Source organism: Salvelinus sp. IW2-2015, linkage group LG16 (assembly GCF_002910315.2).
Source record: "Salvelinus sp. IW2-2015 linkage group LG16, ASM291031v2, whole genome shotgun sequence".
NCBI classification, from domain to species: domain Eukaryota; kingdom Metazoa; phylum Chordata; class Actinopteri; order Salmoniformes; family Salmonidae; genus Salvelinus; species Salvelinus sp. IW2-2015.
In genome coordinates this window covers 27,179,998-27,198,764 of record NC_036856.1, presented here as the reverse complement: position 1 = coordinate 27,198,764, position 18,767 = coordinate 27,179,998, and the positions used below count along the sequence as shown (strand labels likewise).

General features: G+C 42.8%; 1 protein-coding gene across 2 annotated transcripts in view; it reads left to right on the top strand.

The window, feature by feature from the left end:
* Window positions 1-18,767, top strand: part of LOC111975381 (carboxyl-terminal PDZ ligand of neuronal nitric oxide synthase protein) — a 193,785-nt gene that overhangs the window by 59,563 nt on the left and 115,455 nt on the right. For both annotated transcript variants that reach the window (XM_024003639.2, XM_024003638.2), the window contains exons 3-4: window positions 10,769-10,861; window positions 15,745-15,803. In XM_024003639.2, the coding sequence (XP_023859407.1) occupies window positions 10,769-10,861; window positions 15,745-15,803 (152 nt within the window). The remainder of the gene's footprint in view (window positions 1-10,768; window positions 10,862-15,744; window positions 15,804-18,767) is intronic.

Genomic DNA, 18,767 nt, shown 5'->3' with positions numbered 1-18,767 from the left:
CATCTGTGAGAGAAAGAGAGGGAGAGAGAGAGAGCGAAAGAGAGATATTGCGAGAGAGAGAGACAGCGAGAGAGAGAGAGAGACAGGGCAAGAGAGAGAGGGAGAGAGTCTCTTTAAACTACAGTTGAAGTTTACATACACTTAAGTTGGAGTCATTAAAACTCTTTTTTTTCAACCACTTCACAAATTTCTTGTTAACAAACTAAAGTTTTGGCAAGTCGGTTAGGACATCTACTTTGTGCATGACACAAGTAATTTCTTCAACAATTGTTTACAGACAGATTATTTCACTTATCACTGTATCACAATTCCAGTGGGTCAGAAGTTTACATACAATAAGTTGACTGTGCCTTTAAACAGCTTGTAAAATTCCAGAAAATGGTCATGGCTGTAGAAGCTTCTGATAGGCTAATTGACATAATTTGAGTCAATTGGAGGTGTACCTGTGGATGTATTTCAAGGCCTATCTTCAAACTCAGTGCCTCTTTGCTTGACATCGTGGGAAAATCAAAAGAAATCATCCAACATTGTAGACCCCCACAAGTCTGGTTCATCCTTGCGAGCAATTTCCAAACGCCTGAAGGTACCACGTTAATCTGTACAAACAATAGTACGCAAGTGTAAACACCATGGGACCACGCAGCCGTCATACCCCTCAGGAAGGAGACGCGTTCTGTCTCTTAGAGATGAACGTACTTTGGTGCGAAAAGTGCAAATCATTCCCAGAACAACAGCAAAGGATCTTGTGAAGATGCTAGAGGAAACAGGTACGAAAGTATCTATATCCACAACGAGTCCTATATTGACATAACCTGAAAGGCCGCTCAACAAGGAAGAAGCCACTGCTCCAAAACTGCCATAAAAAAGCCAGACTAYGGTTTGCAACTGCACATGGGGACAAAGATCGTACTTTTTGGAGAAATGTCCTCTGGTCTGATGAAACAAAAATAGAACTGTTTGGCCATAATATCCATCGTTATGTTAGGAGGAAAAAGGGGGAGGCTTGCAAGCCGAAGAACACCATCCCAACTGTGAAGCAGGGGGGTGGCAGCATCATGTTGTGGGGGTGCTTTGCTGCAGGAGGGAGTGGTGCACTTCACAAAATAGATGACATCATGAGGAGGGGAAATGATGTGGATATATTGAAGCAAGATCTCAAGACATCAGTCAGGAAGTTAAAGCTTGGTTGCAAATGGGTCTTCCAAATGGACAATGACCCCAAGCAAACTTCCAAAGTTGTGGCAAAATAGCTTAAGGACAACAAAGTCAAGGTATTGGAGTGGCCATCACAAAGCCCTGACCTCAATCCCATAGAAAATTTGTGGGCAGAACTGAAAAAGCGTGTGCGAGCAAGGAGGCCTACAAACCTGACTYAGTTACACCAGCTCTGTCAGGAGGAATGGGCCAAAATTCACCCAACTTTTTGTGCGAAGCTTGTGGAAGGCTACCCAAAACGTTTGACCCAAATTAAACAATTTTAAAGTCAATGCTACTAAATACTAATTGAGTGTATGTAAACTTCTGAYCCACTGGGAATGTGATGAAATAAATAATAGCTGAAATAAATCATTCTCTCTACTATTATTCTGACATTTCACATTCTTAAAATGACGTTGTGATCCTAACTGACCTAAGACTGAATTTTTACTAGGATTAAATGTCAGGAATTGTGAAAAACTGAGTTTAAATGTATTTGGCTAAGGTGTATGTAAACTTCTGACTTTAACTGTAAACCCCAGAACTCTTTCAAACCACTGTCATTATTGCTCATAGATTGGCCCTTGAAGTACTCTATTGCAAAATGGCTTCCAAATTGGGTTTGTCTTGTGTTGTGACACAGATCCCCGTTCAACTCCAACCAGACTAGATAACTGTATTCAATCACGTTCTCTCTCCCATGGTCAATAGAAAGAGAAGAGAAAAGAAAAGAGCGAGAGGGGGAGGCCGGCATCACCTCAGTAATGGAATAGACTACAAAGCGAGACTGGAGACAAGACAGGACACTGTTAGCACTTTTTCTTTGTTACCCTCTCTCCCTTCCCTCTCTTTCCCTTCCTCTCTTCATTGTACTTTCACTTTCTTTCTCTCTCTATATCTCCCTGCATCCCACTCTCTCGCATCTTTTCATACTGTCTGATAAAATATATGAAATTCAAGAAAGAGAGAGATAGAGAAATGAAAAGGTGTACACCAGGGTTCCTTTGATGATTTTACTAAGCCCCCCAAGTTTTCTGGGGGAGATAAAATACTGTGAAATACCAGTAAAAAAGTGATTTGAATTCAAATGCATAATAGAGATATGTGATCGTATACAAATGTCATCAAGGTTTGGAATGATTATGTTTGGGCTTCTTGCAGTCAATTTGCAGTCTACAAATTATTAAGAATAAATCGACCCGCGGCTAAATCTAGTTGATGATCCCTGGTGTACATTGTATTCCCGATAGTGTGTTTATTCTGCTCTACCTGTCAGTACATTCCTCTCTTCCCTGTGATGTAGAGATGGAATATAGTTTGGCACTGTGTTGTAACAGACAGACAGCTACAGTATCTGTGGTGTAACAGACAGACAGCTACGGTATCTGTGTTGTAACAGACAGACAGCTACGGTATCTGTGTTGTAACAGACAGACCCCCAAGGCAGATTACGATATCTGTGTTGTAACAGACAGACAGCTACGGATTCTGCTGTTGTAACAGACAGACAGCTACAGTATCTGTGTTGTAACAGACAGACAGCTACGGTATCTGCGGTGTAACAGACAGACAGCTACAGTATCTACGGTGTAACAGACAGACAGCTACGCGTATCTGTGTTGTAACAGACAGACAGCTACGGTATCTGTGGTGTGACAGACAGACAGCTACGGTATCTACGGTGTAACAGACAGACAGCTACGGTATCTGCGGTGTAACAGACAGACAGCACGTATCTACGGTTAAACAGACAGACAGACGATATCTGCGTGTGTAACAGACAGACAGCTACTATCTATCGGTGTAACAGACAGCTATATCTGTGTTGTAACAGACAGACAGCTACGGTATCTGTGGTGTGACAGACAGACAGCTAGGTATCTGTGTTGTAACAGACAGACAGCTACCGGTATCTGTTTCTGTAACAGACAGACAGCTACGGTATCTGGTGTAACAGACAGACAGCTATCGTATCTGTGTTGACAGACAGACAGCGTATATTCGAGTATACTCTGTGTGAACAGACAGACAGCTACGGATTTGTTTGTAACAGAACAGACAGCTACGGTATCTACGGCTGTAACAGACAGACAGCTACCGTATCTGCGTGTAACAGACAGACAGCTACAGTATCTGTGGTGTGACAGACAGACAGCTACAGTATCTGTGTCTGTAACAGACAGACAGCTACGGTATCTGTGTTGTAACAGACAGACAGCTACGGTATCTCCAGTGTAACAGACAGACAGCTACAGTATCTGTGGTGTGACAGACAGACAGCTACAGTATCTGTGTTGTAACAGACAGACAGCTACGATATCTGTGTTGTAACAGACAGACACTACGGTATCTACGTGTGTAACAGACAGACAGCTACGGTATCTCCAGTGTGAACAGACAGACAGCTACGGTATCCTCCAGTGTAACAGACAGACAGCTATGGTATCTGTGTGTGTACAGACAGACAGCTACGGTATCTACGGTGTAACAGACAGACAGCTACGGTATCTCCAGTGTAACAGACAGACAGCTATGGTATCTTGTGTGTAACAGACAGACAGCTACGGTATCTCAGTGTAACAGACAGACAGCTATGTATCTGTGGTTAACAGACAGCTACAGTATCTGTGTTTAACAGACAGACAGCTACATATCTGTGGTGAACAGAACGACAGCTATGGTATCTGTGGTTTACAGACGCAGCTACAGTATTGTGTGTGACAGAAGACAGCTACAGTATCTGTGGTGTGACAGACAGACAGCTACGGTATCTGTGGTGTAACAGACAGACAGCTATGGTATCTGTGGTTAACAGACAGCTACAGTATCTGTGTTGTAACAGACAGACAGCTACAGTATCTGTGGTGTGATTACTGCCGTGGGCTAGCTTTCTAATGCTCCTAATAGGATGAGGGGAATGAGACATCTCCTTTCTACTGGCTGCTACTGTAGCAACCCAAACACTCCCCATTGTTTCACATCTAGATGAAGCCACTCTCTTTTTCAAAGACTAGATGAGAAGATGGAGGCCTTTTATAGATAGATAGCATTCAATATCTTCTGCCTCCACCTCTGGTGATGCACTGTTACAGACTGTACTCTCTCACACTCTGACTGCTCCGAGCTTTAATTCACACATTGCTTTGTTGTGGTTGTACAACTGTGACATCGCTGAATGAGAACTGCTTACTGTGTATTGAATCAGCCACAGGCCAGTGGGTTTGTATTCTATATTCCCATAGATTTTATTTTTCATTGGGGGAGGCGTGGTGAATGTGTGCTGTTCTAGCAGAGTGAATATGACATGTTTCTAGTGGGATGAGAGAGATATCACTCTATGTCCCTCTCTTTCTCGCTCTATTTCTCTCTCTCCATTGGCCAATGTTGTAGGTCCTTAGTGAGATATGAGAGAGAGAGAAAGAGAGAGAGAGAGCTTGATAGAAAGACAGAGGGCAAGAGTAAGAACATGAAAAAAAAACAGAGAGAGAGAATAACAGAGAGAGTGGTCTAATGATGACATGGTAATGGCTCTCTCTAGATGAATGCTTCTGGAAGGAATCTTGATATTCTAACGAGTCGCTATGGAAACCCCTCGCTGTCCTCTCATGGCTCTGCTAGCCATTGACACAGGGCATCTCTAAGTTTTAATTGATGGCCTATGGCCGATCTCTTCAATCGACAAAACGCAAACCTGATTATAGCAATATCAATTAAAGTGATTTGGGGTCTAATGGTTCAAGCTAGAGATATTCTTTTTTTTTGCATTGGATGCGTCTCAATCCACTGCATCCACCAGTGTCGCACCTCCGCATCTGCGGTGAAAGTTGGCAGAGCTAGAGAGCGGTGTTTGTCAGAGCATGAGACATCCCAAAAATCGGTCATCTCATGAAAACGTCTGTAGCGTCCGAACGGTTTGACCTACAAACTATTATGACCCAATGGAAAGGGGAGACTCATGAACACGATGGTGTTCTCCGTTTTCCTCTACAACCCCCACAAGTGTCAGGAGACTCGTCTGAAGTCGGTACGGTCGATGTGCCAACTTCTGTTTGGTAGCGTCCAAACCGTTTGGGCTGAAAACTAATGGGACTCCACTGTGGAAAGGGGAGATTCTCACGAACACGATGGTGTTCTCTTTTTTGCCCTATGACCCACACACACAAGTGTCACAGGACTCGTCTGAAGGTAACTGGTACCGGTTTTTAAAAAAGCTAATGGAAGTAAGAAATAAAAGTTGTTTTGTGCCTACTGCAAAAAAAAGAGGTTAAATATGTGTGAAACAATTAGTACAGACACTTCAGAACCTTGTTTCTTATGATATATTTGTTGACTGTCCTTTTTGCCATTTATGAATGTGTTATTCAATGTGTTTCTATGGGCTTCAGTAGTAAAGGCCAAAATGTGGTATCTCCTACTCGATACCATCGTGATACTCGATACCRTCGTGATACTCGATACCAAAATGAATGATACTTGATCCAGACAGATTATCTCAGCTACTGCTCTCTTCAGGCTTTGGGCATCTTTTTAGTTCACTATCATTGCATTTGACATTTTTTATGGCAACGTTTTAATAAATTATACAATCATAGAATCAATTTGACTTTGTTTTTACCAATCTAACTACATAACAACATAATGCTAATCATTTATTTGAAAGATAAATCTCTACTGATAAGCTGGGTAAATCAAAATGTAGCCTATTCAAAATACAGGTGAATGAATATTCAATAGGCGTGTGTGCCTGCATTGAGTTATTGAGCTTGTTTTGGCTGATTTCATGGGGCTACAGATGACAAACAATCTGTTTTCCTTCCATTTGGGGAATATTTTATTGTACTGATCAACAACATTTGCATAGAAGTAGCTTAATTAATGACGTCATTCACGAGGCAAGGGGGGAAGGAAACCCCATTCACACACAGTCAGTTCGTTGAGGCAATAGATCATCTTTGGAAGAGACATGAGAGAGAGACAGATTATGTGAATGAGTAGCCAAGTACTTTGTTTTGGTGGCAATCAGCCTTGAAATCAATATATTTTGCATTATGTTTAGCATATTATGTTAGCTTCAGCTGTGAGCTAGCAAGCAGAAGTTAGCCCACAAACATGGATGCTACTGGTATCTTCTTGCATTGTAAAGTGTTCTAGCCTGCATGGACATTGTTTTGCGAACAGTAATGAACAGTTTAAACATTTCTACATGCCGTGTTGCATTATCACATCAAATCACATTGAAAGCACAGAAAAAAAGCAAAATAGTAGAAAAAGAAATAACAATAATAATAATAACACAAGGAATAAATATATAAATAAAATCACAAGGAATAAATACACAATGAGTAACGATAACTTGCATATATGCACAGGATACCAGTACCAGTCAATGTGCAGGAGTATGAGGTAATTGCGGTAGATATGTACATATAGGTAGGGATAAAGTGACCATTAAAGTGTGTTCACTTCTGTGCAGCATGAGTGGTGAGCTAACATGATGCAGCTCAGACTCCCAGTGCAGGCTAAGTGCAGGCTATAAGAGGGACATCGGCTGCACTGATAGACATACATGATCTGTGAGACACATTTGACAGAAGTACCGAAAGTAACAAAAATTCTAGTACCAAACCGTTTTTCATGTTCTAGTATCAAAAAGGTATCAAAATGTTGGTATACCGTGCAACACTACTAGACATCTAGCTGTCTGAGTGCTTCTGGAAGACATCTTTTGCAGTGGTTTACTGTCTGATGATGTGTGTGCCTGCGTGTGTACGTACGTACGTGCGTGTGCGAGACGAAAATGCTGCATCCAAACTCGCTGAAAAGATGTATTATTATGACAGTCATTGATGGATGGCCCGGTCTCATTGGTGGATCAGATTAAGGGGTATTTGTATGTGTGTGAAAATAGCCTTTGAGATTGAAGATGGCATTATGTTTGTCTGATGGTATTGTTATTGCTATGATGGATTACAGAGCAAACGGCTGGTGATAATTACCTGCTTATCTGGCAATATGGAGGCTAAATGTTAAATAGATCACATGCTGAGACATGTGCTGAGACACACACGCTAGACACACACAATACAGTCTTTACATGACAATTCTTTCCTTCAGGAAATAATTATCTGCTTATCTGGCAATATGGAGGCTAAATGTTAAATAGATCACATGCTGAGACACACACAATACAGTCTTTACATGACAAGTCTTTCTTGTTATGTAAGGATTCGTTTTCTAAGCCCTGTCTTCTTTACAAGATCTAATTTTCAAAATGTCAGCACAAAAAATGTATGGCCTGTGCCTTTTTTAGCAGGGAGCCATTGTGGTGTTGACTGTCGTAATTAGGTCCGTTTATTTGGTTGTTTCATGTGTTGTTGAACATCCTATCATCAGTATTAGATGTAGATTGGAAATTGAAAGTGAATGTGCTGTGGCACCTCTTTACGAGCCTGCCAGACCAGACTAGTTGATGTGATTTACTGTGAGATGGAGCAGGATCATGAGGGATAGACAGGCCTATTAAAAGATTGTCACATTACGCCGCATAGATGCATATACTGTATGTGCCAGCCGTCCATTGAGAGGCATTAGATAGACGTCGTAATATGTAAAGAGGTCACTCACATCGAACACCTACGGTATGCACACACACATGTCGCACAGACAGTCACGGTACTGTACTGTCTATCTGTCTTTGCCCCTCTGTCTGTCTGTCTGTCCCAGCCTAGCTGTCTGTCTGCCTGCCTGCCTGCCTGTCTCTCTGCCTGTCTATCTATCCCAGCTGTCTGTGTTATCCACTGACCTGGTAACAGGTAGTGGTCAGCAGATTATTCCTCCACAGGATTAGCAAGGGATGAGATTCCTGGCAGGCCTCATAGCAGCCTGTCTAATATCAAAGATACTGGTAATACTCTCCTGGAATGAATACTCTCCACCAGAGAATGGAGCTATGCTCAGAATCCTGACTGCTGCATGAAATAAAATATGTAATTATGTTACCAGGGAATTGCCCTGCACTGAACAGGCCAGGGAGACCAACATGATCTCATAGTTTCCCTTCAAAATTCGATGTATTATGGATGTCTATTTTTGAAGATTTCATTTTGTGTGGTTACAGGGTTAAAACATAAACAACTCAAATGTTAACAGTTTAGGCACTCATTCTGAGAGGTTAAGGTTACGGCTATGGTTTGGGGAAGGCTTAAAACAAAGTAATTAAAAACGATGCACTAGGTATCTTGTCACGATCGTCAAAGGGAGAGAGAGAGGACCAAGGTGCAGCGTGAAAGAAAGCCATCTTCTTTTAATGAAGAAAAAACAAATACTTATTAAACGAACAACAAACAAACAATCRTGAAGMTAAAACGAACTAAGTGCACACATGCAACATAGAACATAGACATAGACAATTACCCACCAATGCCTGATGCCTATGGCTGCCTTAAATATGGCTMCCAATCAGAGACAAATGAAAGACATCTGTCTCTGATTGAGAACCACTCAGGCAACCATAGACATACCTAGAAACATTCATTCAACCATAGACATACCTAGAAACATTCACTCAACACAAACCCATACACTAAACCCAACACCACCTTTACCATATAACCACCCAAAACACAAACATTCCCCATGTCACACCCTGAGCTAACTAAAATAATAAAGAAAACAAAGAATACTAAGGCCAGGGCGTGACATATCTTCAGTATTCATAGTGTTCTCACAGCTTGCTGGAGCACCGGCTCCGAGCGTAATGAGTTGTCCAGTGCTGGACAATCGGTTTTCTTTTTTTTTGAGAGCCGAGAAAAGCATTCAATATATTGACGTTCTCAGGACCTTTTCAAACATCCAAAATTGCTGTCTATTTCTAGTGACCAGCCTGGGCAGACACCTCACCCAGACACAGAGAAACGTTTAATGGACTTTTAAAACCTTGCCAGTATGGATCAGCTGGTGTGGATTGTACTGAATACTTGAATGTGCCTAGAGACTGAGATTTGGGGTTTTCTAAGCTGAACGTAAAATGCACATGGCACCTGTGGCCTGTCTGCATGAGGCATCAGTCCAGGGCCAACACCATAGACAGGTGGCCTGTCTGCATCAGGCATCAGGGCGTCAGTCCAGGGCCAACACAAGAGATAGGTGGCCAGTCTGGCCACACACACACACACACCACAGGCATTCGGACACACACACACACACACAGACACACACACCCAGCTGTGTCTGTCTGGACCAGGTGCAGGTGCAGGTGGCTATAGAGCAGACAGGAGAGGACACACACACACACACACAGACASCACATACACACATCCAGCCTAGTCAGTCACCAACCACAGAGCAGGCGTCCGACCAGAGGAACATTAAAGCGATATATTAAAGACATGAAGGCAGCAGGTTCACATTGATTCATGCTGCTGCTAGGCCCATATTTGGTTATGACATAGTTGTTATTCCCAGTCAAGTTGTGCAAATGGAAATCCCTATGGCTGGGTAGGTACGGTGTGTGATATTTTTGAAGAGCAGAAAGCTTTCCTATGCTTAACCCTGATTTATCAGACACCAGCAGGGATAAGGCTAATCGACTCTACAGATGTAGGGAAACTAGCCACAGCCTTAAAACCTCTAGCTAACCTGCTAGCTAATGCCTGCAAGTGGCTACCCTAGTAGCAAATACCTTTGAGATCTCAGCCATAGAAAATACCTTTTAGTTAAATGTTTTGGCTAAATGGAAAGACACATTCACACACACACACTCTTTCCCTGGATAAATGAAATTCAAAATTAATGTAAAATACTAATGACTCTATCAATCCTAACCAATTAGCACATCTTTCTGCTCAATATACATTCTAAGTCTTCATATATATTGTTACTGATGTTATTGAACCTTTTCATGAAGTCTTCATACATCATTGTTACAAACTTGGATAAACCAAAAACTTGCCAGAAAAAAGATTGGAGAACTTGGTCAGTTCAATAATTGTGTATTGATAGGAACATTATAGTGGTTGAAATATGAATTTTTCTCAACACAAGTAAAAAAATTGCCTCATGGACCTATGACTTCCGCCATTTTGGATTTCCGCCATCTTTGATTTTTCATAAATATTTTTCTCATGAACCGTACATCCGATTGACTTGGAACTCAAAATGTATGTTATCACGTCTGTCTCTAGTACGTTAGAGGGAAGCTAAGCAATATGTTGAAAGATGGAAGAGGAAATGACAACTATCTCAAATAAAATATTGTATCCTCAATTAAAGCCTAATATCTTCACTTCTCTACACTTTATCAACATGAAACTTGCACATGAAGTGTTTTGAATTGTTACATGTAGCTTAGAATGAGGGAGGATGTTTAACGCTTCCAGCACCCCGTTTCATTGCTGCTTGCAGCTATACTTTCATTTATTTTGGGGGCAATGTTTCATTTAATTTTCACTTTATATGCTTTCACTGGTAACACATCATATTGTTACTAATGTTAAGAAATCTTTCTTTCCTCAATATAAATTCAATGTCTTAATATATTCTTACTAATGTTAATCAATCATTCTTTCCACAGTATGAATTCAAAGTGAAGAACATCAAGAAGAAGAAGGTCAACATCATTGTCTCAGTGGATGGAGTGAAGGTGGCACTCAGAAAAAAGTTAAAAGTGAGTATTTATTTTTCTTTTATAACCTGTTATTATCTCTCAACCAGTTTCTTTCCATTTGAACTGTCTGGAGCTTAGGGGCAGGGCGTAGAGTGGATGGGTGTTGTGTTGTTTCTAACCAACCCCAGTCAAACTGCGCACTCAGCCATTGCTGAGCAGTGTCATATCCTGGGGTTGTGAGTAGAGGAGTGAGTGGGATTCATTAACTGTCACCTGCAGTGAGAGGGAGTGATGAGTGAATCTGTGCCCTGCTAAATATTGCTCCAGACAGGGTAGAGTTCAGTGAATCTGTGCCCTGCTAAATAACGCTTCAGGCAGGGTAAAGTGGCAGAGAGGAGGGAATCTGTGCCCTGCTAAATATTGTTCCAGAGAGGGTAGAGTGGCGGAGAGGAGTGAATCTGTGCCCTGCTAAATATTGTTCCAGACAGGGTAGAGTGGCGGAGAGGAGTGAATCTGTGCCCTGCTAAATAACGTTCCAGACAGGGTAGGTGCGGAGAGGAGTGGAATCTGTGCCCTGCTAAATAAGCGTTCCAGACAGGGTAGAGTGGCGGAGAGGAGTGAATCTGTGCCCTGCTAAATAACGTTCCAGACAGGGTAGAGTGGCGGAGAGGAGGGAATCTGTGCCCTGCTAAATAACGTTCCAGACAGGTTAGAGTGGAGGAGAGGAGTGAATCTGTGCCCTGCTAAATAACGTTCCAGACAGGTTAGAGTGGAGGAGAGGAGTGAATCTGTGCCCTGCTAAATAACGTTCCAGACAGGTTAGAGTGGAGGAGAGGAGGGAATCTGTGCCCTGCAAATAACGTTCCAGACAGGTTAGAATGGAGGAGAGGAGTGAATCTGTGCCCTGCTAAATAACGTTCCAGACAGGGTAGAGTGGCGGAGAGGAGTGAATCTGTGCCCTGCTAAATAACGTTCCAGACAGGGTAGAGTGTAGGAGAGGAGTGAATCTGTGCCCTGCTAAATAACGTTCCAGACAGGTAGAGAGTGCGGGAGAGGAGTGAATCGTGCCCTGCTAAATAACGTTCCAGACAGGGTAGAGTGGCGGAGAGGAGGGAATCTGTGCCCTGCTAAATAACGTTCCAGACAGGTTAGAGTGGAGGAAAGGAGGGAATCTGTGCCCTGCTAAATAACGTTCCAGACAGGTTAGAGTGGAGGAGAGGAGTAATCTGTGCCCTGCTAAATAACGTTCCAGACAGGGTAGAGTGGCGGAGAGGAGGGAATCTGTGCCCTGCTAAATAACGTTCCAGACAGGGTAGAGTGGCGGAGAGGAGGGAATCTGTGCCCTGCTAAATAACGTTCCAGACAGGGTAGAGTGGCGGAGAGGAGTGAATCTGTGCCCTGCTAAATAACGTTCCAGACAGGGGAGAGTGTAGGAGAGGAGTGAATTATCTGTGCCCTGCTAAAAACGTTCCAGACAGGGTAGAGTGGCGGAGAGGGAGTGAATCTGTGCCCTGCTAAATAACGTTCCAGACAGGGTAGAGTGGCGGAGAGGAGGGAATCTGCTGCCCTGCTAAATAACGTTCCAGACAGGGTAGAGTGGCGGAGAGGAGGGAATCTGTGCCCTGCTAAATAACGTTCCAGACAGGGTAGAGTGTAGGATGAGAGCAAATCCGTTCTATGCTATGCTAAATATACCCCCTGTTTTGCTCTCCATGTAATTTGTATAAAGCTTTCTTTTTGGCAGTTTTACAGTGATTTGGGTTTATAATAAACCTTGACAGTAGTTCGACTGGGTTTACCTTGAGTGACCTCTCACCTGTCTCTCAGTTTAACTACAGTATTAACCTCAGTCCCTATTAAAGCTAGAAGTACACTTATAACCGCTGGTATGCAAACAAGCCTAAAGAAGCCACTGGTATTCAGCAGATGTCTTCTTCCTTCCTCGACCCTCCATTGTCTGGAGTCCTGTATGGAGATCTTCTTTCCCTTTCTCTCCTCTCTCTATTCATTTTTTTTGTAAAGAGAGGACAGTACTAATGCACTAGACATGGCTCAAGGCAGTGACTGAAGGCTGAAGGCTACACTTAAGCTCTATAGGAATCTGTAATGCATTTAGCCTGTGTAGGACCCTTTAACATGCCTTAACAACCTTTAACAATGGTGCGGAGGGAGGAGGGAGGCTACAGAGAGAAGGTATGTGGCCGGGTATAAATATCCCCTAGCTGCATTAGCTTCTCCCTCCCTCCCTCCCTCCCTCCACACTGATTACAGTCAGGCCTTAATTGAGTTGTTGTTAGTGGTCCTCTAGGGCACACCTCTTCATTTGACCACTCTGAAGGGCAGCTAATGCGTGTGTTTGTGCGCGCATGCGTGAGTTCATTCTTGCGTGCGTGTCCACTTTTTCCACTCTAAATGCCAATGGATGCTTCCATATCCGCAAGGATCCGTCAGCCTATTATGCAGCTGTCTATATCTTCTGTCCATTGGTCGATCGCTCATAAAGCCTCATCCATACATCCCAACCAACACAGATCTGTGAATGAAGCTTTATTTATGCAGTCAGTAGAGTGGGAGAATGAGACCTAGAATGAGGTATGGAGAAAAAACAATACATGAACACCAACTGCCAGACAGTCTTATATCAGAGTGATTCCAGTGCAGAAGGGATTGCCCTTTAGAGTCCACACAGACCAAGGCCCTTTATATGGGACTCTATGGGGTCCTATGGATGGAGAGAACAGAGAAAGAAGGCAGTGGTGTACCGTACTTAAGTAAAAATACTTTAAAGTACTACTTAAGTCGTTTTTTGGGGGTATCTGAATGTTTCTTTACTAAATATATTTTGACAACTTTCACGTGTACTCCTCTATATTCCTAAAGAAAATATATACCTTTTACTCCGATACATTTTCCCTAACACCAAAAAGTACTTGTTACATTCTGAATGCTTAGGAAGGACAGAATTATGGTCCAATTTATGCACTTATGAATAATAACGTGTTGTCATCCCTACTGTCTCTTATCTGGTGGACTCAATAAACACAAATACTGTGTTTGTAAATGAATTATGTCTGAGTGTTGGAGTGTGCCTCTGTCTGTCTGTAAAAAATATATATAATGGTGCYACATTGTCACGATCGTGTGGAAGAGATTCGGACCAAAACGCAGCATGAGGAAAATAAGCCATCTTCTTTTAATTAAATGAACGAAGATGAACATGAAACGAAAACACTATACAAACAAACAAAACAACAAATGATCGTGAAGCTAAATAACGCAAGTGCACAGACAAGCAACAAACGTTAAACAAGACAACTACCCACAAAAGCCTACTGCCTATGGCTACCTTAAATATGGCTCCCAATCAGAGACAAATGAATGACAGCTGTCTCTGATTGAGACCCAATCTAGGCAGCCATAGACATAACTAGACAACCTCACAATTATCTATCCCATACACAATACAACACCCATAGACTAAACAAAACACACACAACATACAATGCCCACCCCAACTCACGCCCTGACCAACTAAACATAATCAAAATAACATAAAAATAGGTCAGGAACGTGACACACATATTGACACATCCAGCCCAAAGCGGGAGGTTTACAAAATACTTACTAATTGGAGCATGTTTTTTAATTACATTTAAAACCAGATAATTTTAGACTTTTACTCAAGTGGTAATGGGTGACTTTTATTTGAGTGACTTTTGGGTGACTAATGGGTGACTTTTATTTGAGTCATTTTCTATTAAGGTATCTTTACTTTTACTCAAGTATGAAAATGTAGTACTTATTCCACCACTGGAAGAAGGGAATAGAGAAAGGAGAAAATAATATGGGGAAGAAGACAACGGGAATAGAGAGAGGAGAAAGAGGAGAATAGATGTAGTGATCGCAAGACAGTGAATGATAATTTATCTTGATAACCCCAGTAAAAGAAAGAGACACGCGCCTTGTACCCTGGTCAGTACCCTTAAATAGATAGTAAATGCCTCTGCCAGATCCAGAATCTCTGGTTGAATTGTTCTAAACAGCTGGAGTGAACTGAACACAGCGCAGCATAGCAGTGGTGTTTGTGTTGTTACAATGAGAATGAAAGGTGTTGTGATTTGAATGGGACTCTATGGCTCTGTCTGCTTTGTCTCTCAGCCTGCTCTCTGGCCAAGACTGAAATGTCAACGCGTCCAGATACCGCCTCATTTACATCTCACCGAATGGAGAGATGAAAGGAGGTATGAAAAGAGAGATGTTTGAGTGGAAATGGCGAAACGAAAAATCAATAGGAGGAATAATTCCAATCGCTCCTGTTGACATTTATATTGTCTCAGAAAACTTGGACGAAGCCCAGTGTAGAAAGAAAGAAAGATAATGAGAATGAATGAGGGATAGGGAACGGGAGAGAGAATGAGAAAAAGAGAGACAAAGAGAGAATGAGAGAGAAGACAGAGAGGGAGACAAAGCTAGGGAAAATGAGAGAAAGAGAGCAAGTGAGAGAAAGAGAGAGCGTGAAAAAGATAGAGGAAGCGCTGGAGAGAGAGAGAGCAAGTGAAAAAGAGCAGCCAAAGCAAGACTGAGTGAGAAAGATGGGAAGAAAGGGAGCAAAATAAGGTAAGAGAGAATGGGCGAAATAATTGCTTTATTCACTGTGTGGATTGTGGATCGATTGGCTCTATTGAATCAATATCTCCAGTCCTTGGGCTCAACATCCAGCCCACCCTAGGCCAAAGTTCATTACTGTGGCAATCAAAGACACAGTGGTGAATGGCAGTAGCCAGTGGGGACAGCCTCATTTTAAAGTGTCTGGCGTGAACGTACTACACAGAGGTCCTGACCTCCTCTCACTCCATCTCTCACACACTCCTTACACACACATACCTCTGGCTGACTATCTGCGGCACACTCCTCACTGAACAATTTATTCTGTCTTTCCACAGAAGAAGGAGTGGACGTGGGATGAGAGTAAGATGATGGTGATGCAGGATCCCATTTACAGGTAACACTTCACCACCAGTTAATGTGGCCCATCAGAGAGCAGGACAGGTCAGGGCGGGACCTGAATGGTTTCCATAGTGACACACCAAGTGGATTAGCATCTCATTGAATCCAGATGGGCTGGGTCGGCCCACTCTGACCCTGCGGAACACACCACACACACAGCACACACACTCACACACACACACACACACACACACACACACACACACACACACACACACACACACACATAAAAAGACAGCTCTTCTGGGTGGTTCAGACCAGTCCAAGACATGACCATGGAGGGGGTTGAGAGTTTTAATTTCACAAACGATTGCCCACAGCTAATTCCTTGTGTTATACTAAAAGTTTAAAAGCCTAGCTGTGTTGCACAGTATACACTTATATATTGTGTGTGTGTGTGTGTAGGTGTGTCTATGTGTGTGTTAGGCTGGTTTAGATATGGTTCATGGTAATGAATGGCCCAGTGCCCAGTGCCCAGAATGAGCAGGTAAACGCTGCTGGGTTAATTGGCTGACTATGGTGGTTTAGTGATGGAGAGTATGCATCTGTAGACGCTTTATTGATTTTAATGATTCATCACACACACACACACACACACACACACACACACACACACAGGACTTTGGTGATGGATATTGTCCAGTGAATCCGTTATTGATTTTAATGACTGAATCTGTGTAAAATTATATTATGTATGATCTAATTAAAAGTTTAATGTTGAGGGAGAGGGAGAGGTTGTTGTCCCGGCACCACACGGCCAGGTCTATGACCTCGTTGTCGTTGTTGGTGATCAGGCCTACTATCACTGTTGTGTCTTCGGCAAACTTAATGATGGTGTTGGAGTTGTGCCTGGCCATGCAGTCATGAGTGAACAGGGAGTACAGGAGCAGACTGAGCACGAACCCCTGAGGGACCCCCGGGTTGAGGATCAGTGTGGTGGATGTGTTGTTACCTACCCTTACCACCTGGGGACAGCCCGTCAGGAAGTCCAGGATCCAAATCAAATCAAACTTTATTTGCCACATGCGCCGAATACAACAAGTGTACTTTACCGTGAAATGCTTACTTACAAGCCCTTAACCAACAGTGCAGTTCAAGAAGAAGAAAGTATTTGTCAAGTAGGCAAAAATAAAAAGTAATAATAAAAAGTAACACAATAAGAATAACAATAACGAAGCTATATACAGGTGGCACCGGTACCGAGTCAGTGTGCAAGGGTACAGGCTAGTCCAGTTGCAGAGTTTAGTTCCAGGGTCCTTAGCTTAGTGATGAGCTTTGAGGGCACTATGGTGTTGAACGCTGAACTGTAGTCAATGTGTATGAGCAACAGATGCATATCTGTATTCCCAGTCATGTGAAATCCATAGATTATGACCTAATTTATTTATTTCAATAGACTGATTTCTTTAAATGAACTGTAACTCAGTAAAATCTTTGAAATTGTTGCATGTTGCGTTTATATTTTTGTTCAGTATTGTTGGAGGGGCATGGAGGTACTGTATGGCGGGCCAGGGCCCCTAAGGCCTGCCCATAATGCCAGCCTTGCCCCTATAACTCAAAGACTTTGTGAAGGAGAATTTCTCGTAACCTTGTAGGAAGATCCTCCGTACGCTGCGGCAGCCAGCAGCATCTTGGCAGCAGGGTGTGGGTGTGTGTTTCTTTCAGCTGGGATAATAAGAGGCTGTGGTATTAGTCCAAATCACAGGATTACCTCTGAGGAAATGGACCAGGCCGTTCCTGGCTGGAGATTGGTGTGTGTGTGTGTGTGTGTGTGTGCACGCGCATGTGTATGTGACAGAAGTGCAGAGAGGGGGCTCAAAATTTGAGGCAGCAGTTACAGGCCCCAGAACACACATACACACACGCACGTGCACACACACACACTGTAGTGGAGGGATTTGGAGGCTCAGACAGATTTGATGAGAAATTAGATAAATACAGTGCAGTGTCTGAAGCATTAATCACTTATACATACACACACACACACACACAAACACGCACACACACAGACTGTAAAACCAATGGAGGGTGAATGACAAAGCTAGCAAGGAACATTTGTATTCCAGTACTGTAAATCAGTAGAGTAATGCTGGTGGCTCTGCCGTGACACTGGGTTATGACAGGAGAGGACAACAGACAGACTATCTAGTTAGAACCCCGTGATTCAGCCCTGCCTTCACACACACAAACACATATATACTGATTATTCATTAATGAGTATTCAACATTAAGAACACCTAGTATTGAGTTCCACTCCCCCCTTTTGCCCTCAGAACAGCCTAAATTGATCGGGGCATGGACTCTACAAGGTGTCGAAAGCGTTCCACAGGGATGCTGGCCCATGTTGACTCCATTGCTTCCCACAGTTGTGTTATAGTTGGCTGGCTGTTGAGTATGAAAAGCCCAGCAGCGATGCAGTTCTTGACACAAACCGGTGCGGTTGGCACCTACTACCATACCCTGTTCAAAGGCACTTACATTTTCTGTCTTGCCTATTCACCCTCTGAATGGCACACATACACAATCCATGTCTCAATTGTCTCAAGGCTTAAAAATAATTATTTAACTTGTCTCTTCCCCTTCATCTACACTGATTGAAGTGGATTTAACAAGTGACATCAATAAGCGATTATAGCTTCCACCTGGATTCATCTGGTCAGTCTATGTCATGGAAAGAGCAGGTGTTCTTAATGTTTGTATACTCAGTGTATATACACACATACTGTATACTGTATATACACCTGCTGTCAACAGAGGGGGCTCCCTGGCCTCATCAGCGATGTATTTGGTAGCAGCTAGCGCAGCCTGCCTCAGGGCTACAGAGGAGAGCACAACGGGATTTGTTATTCTGTCAGGAAGATTGAAGCTGCAAGCTGTTTTTAGAACATGGAACTTGTTTGTTCTCCTGTTGTTAGGAAGGATGTCTCAAATCCCTTGTCAAAGTTTGATGTATGCATTT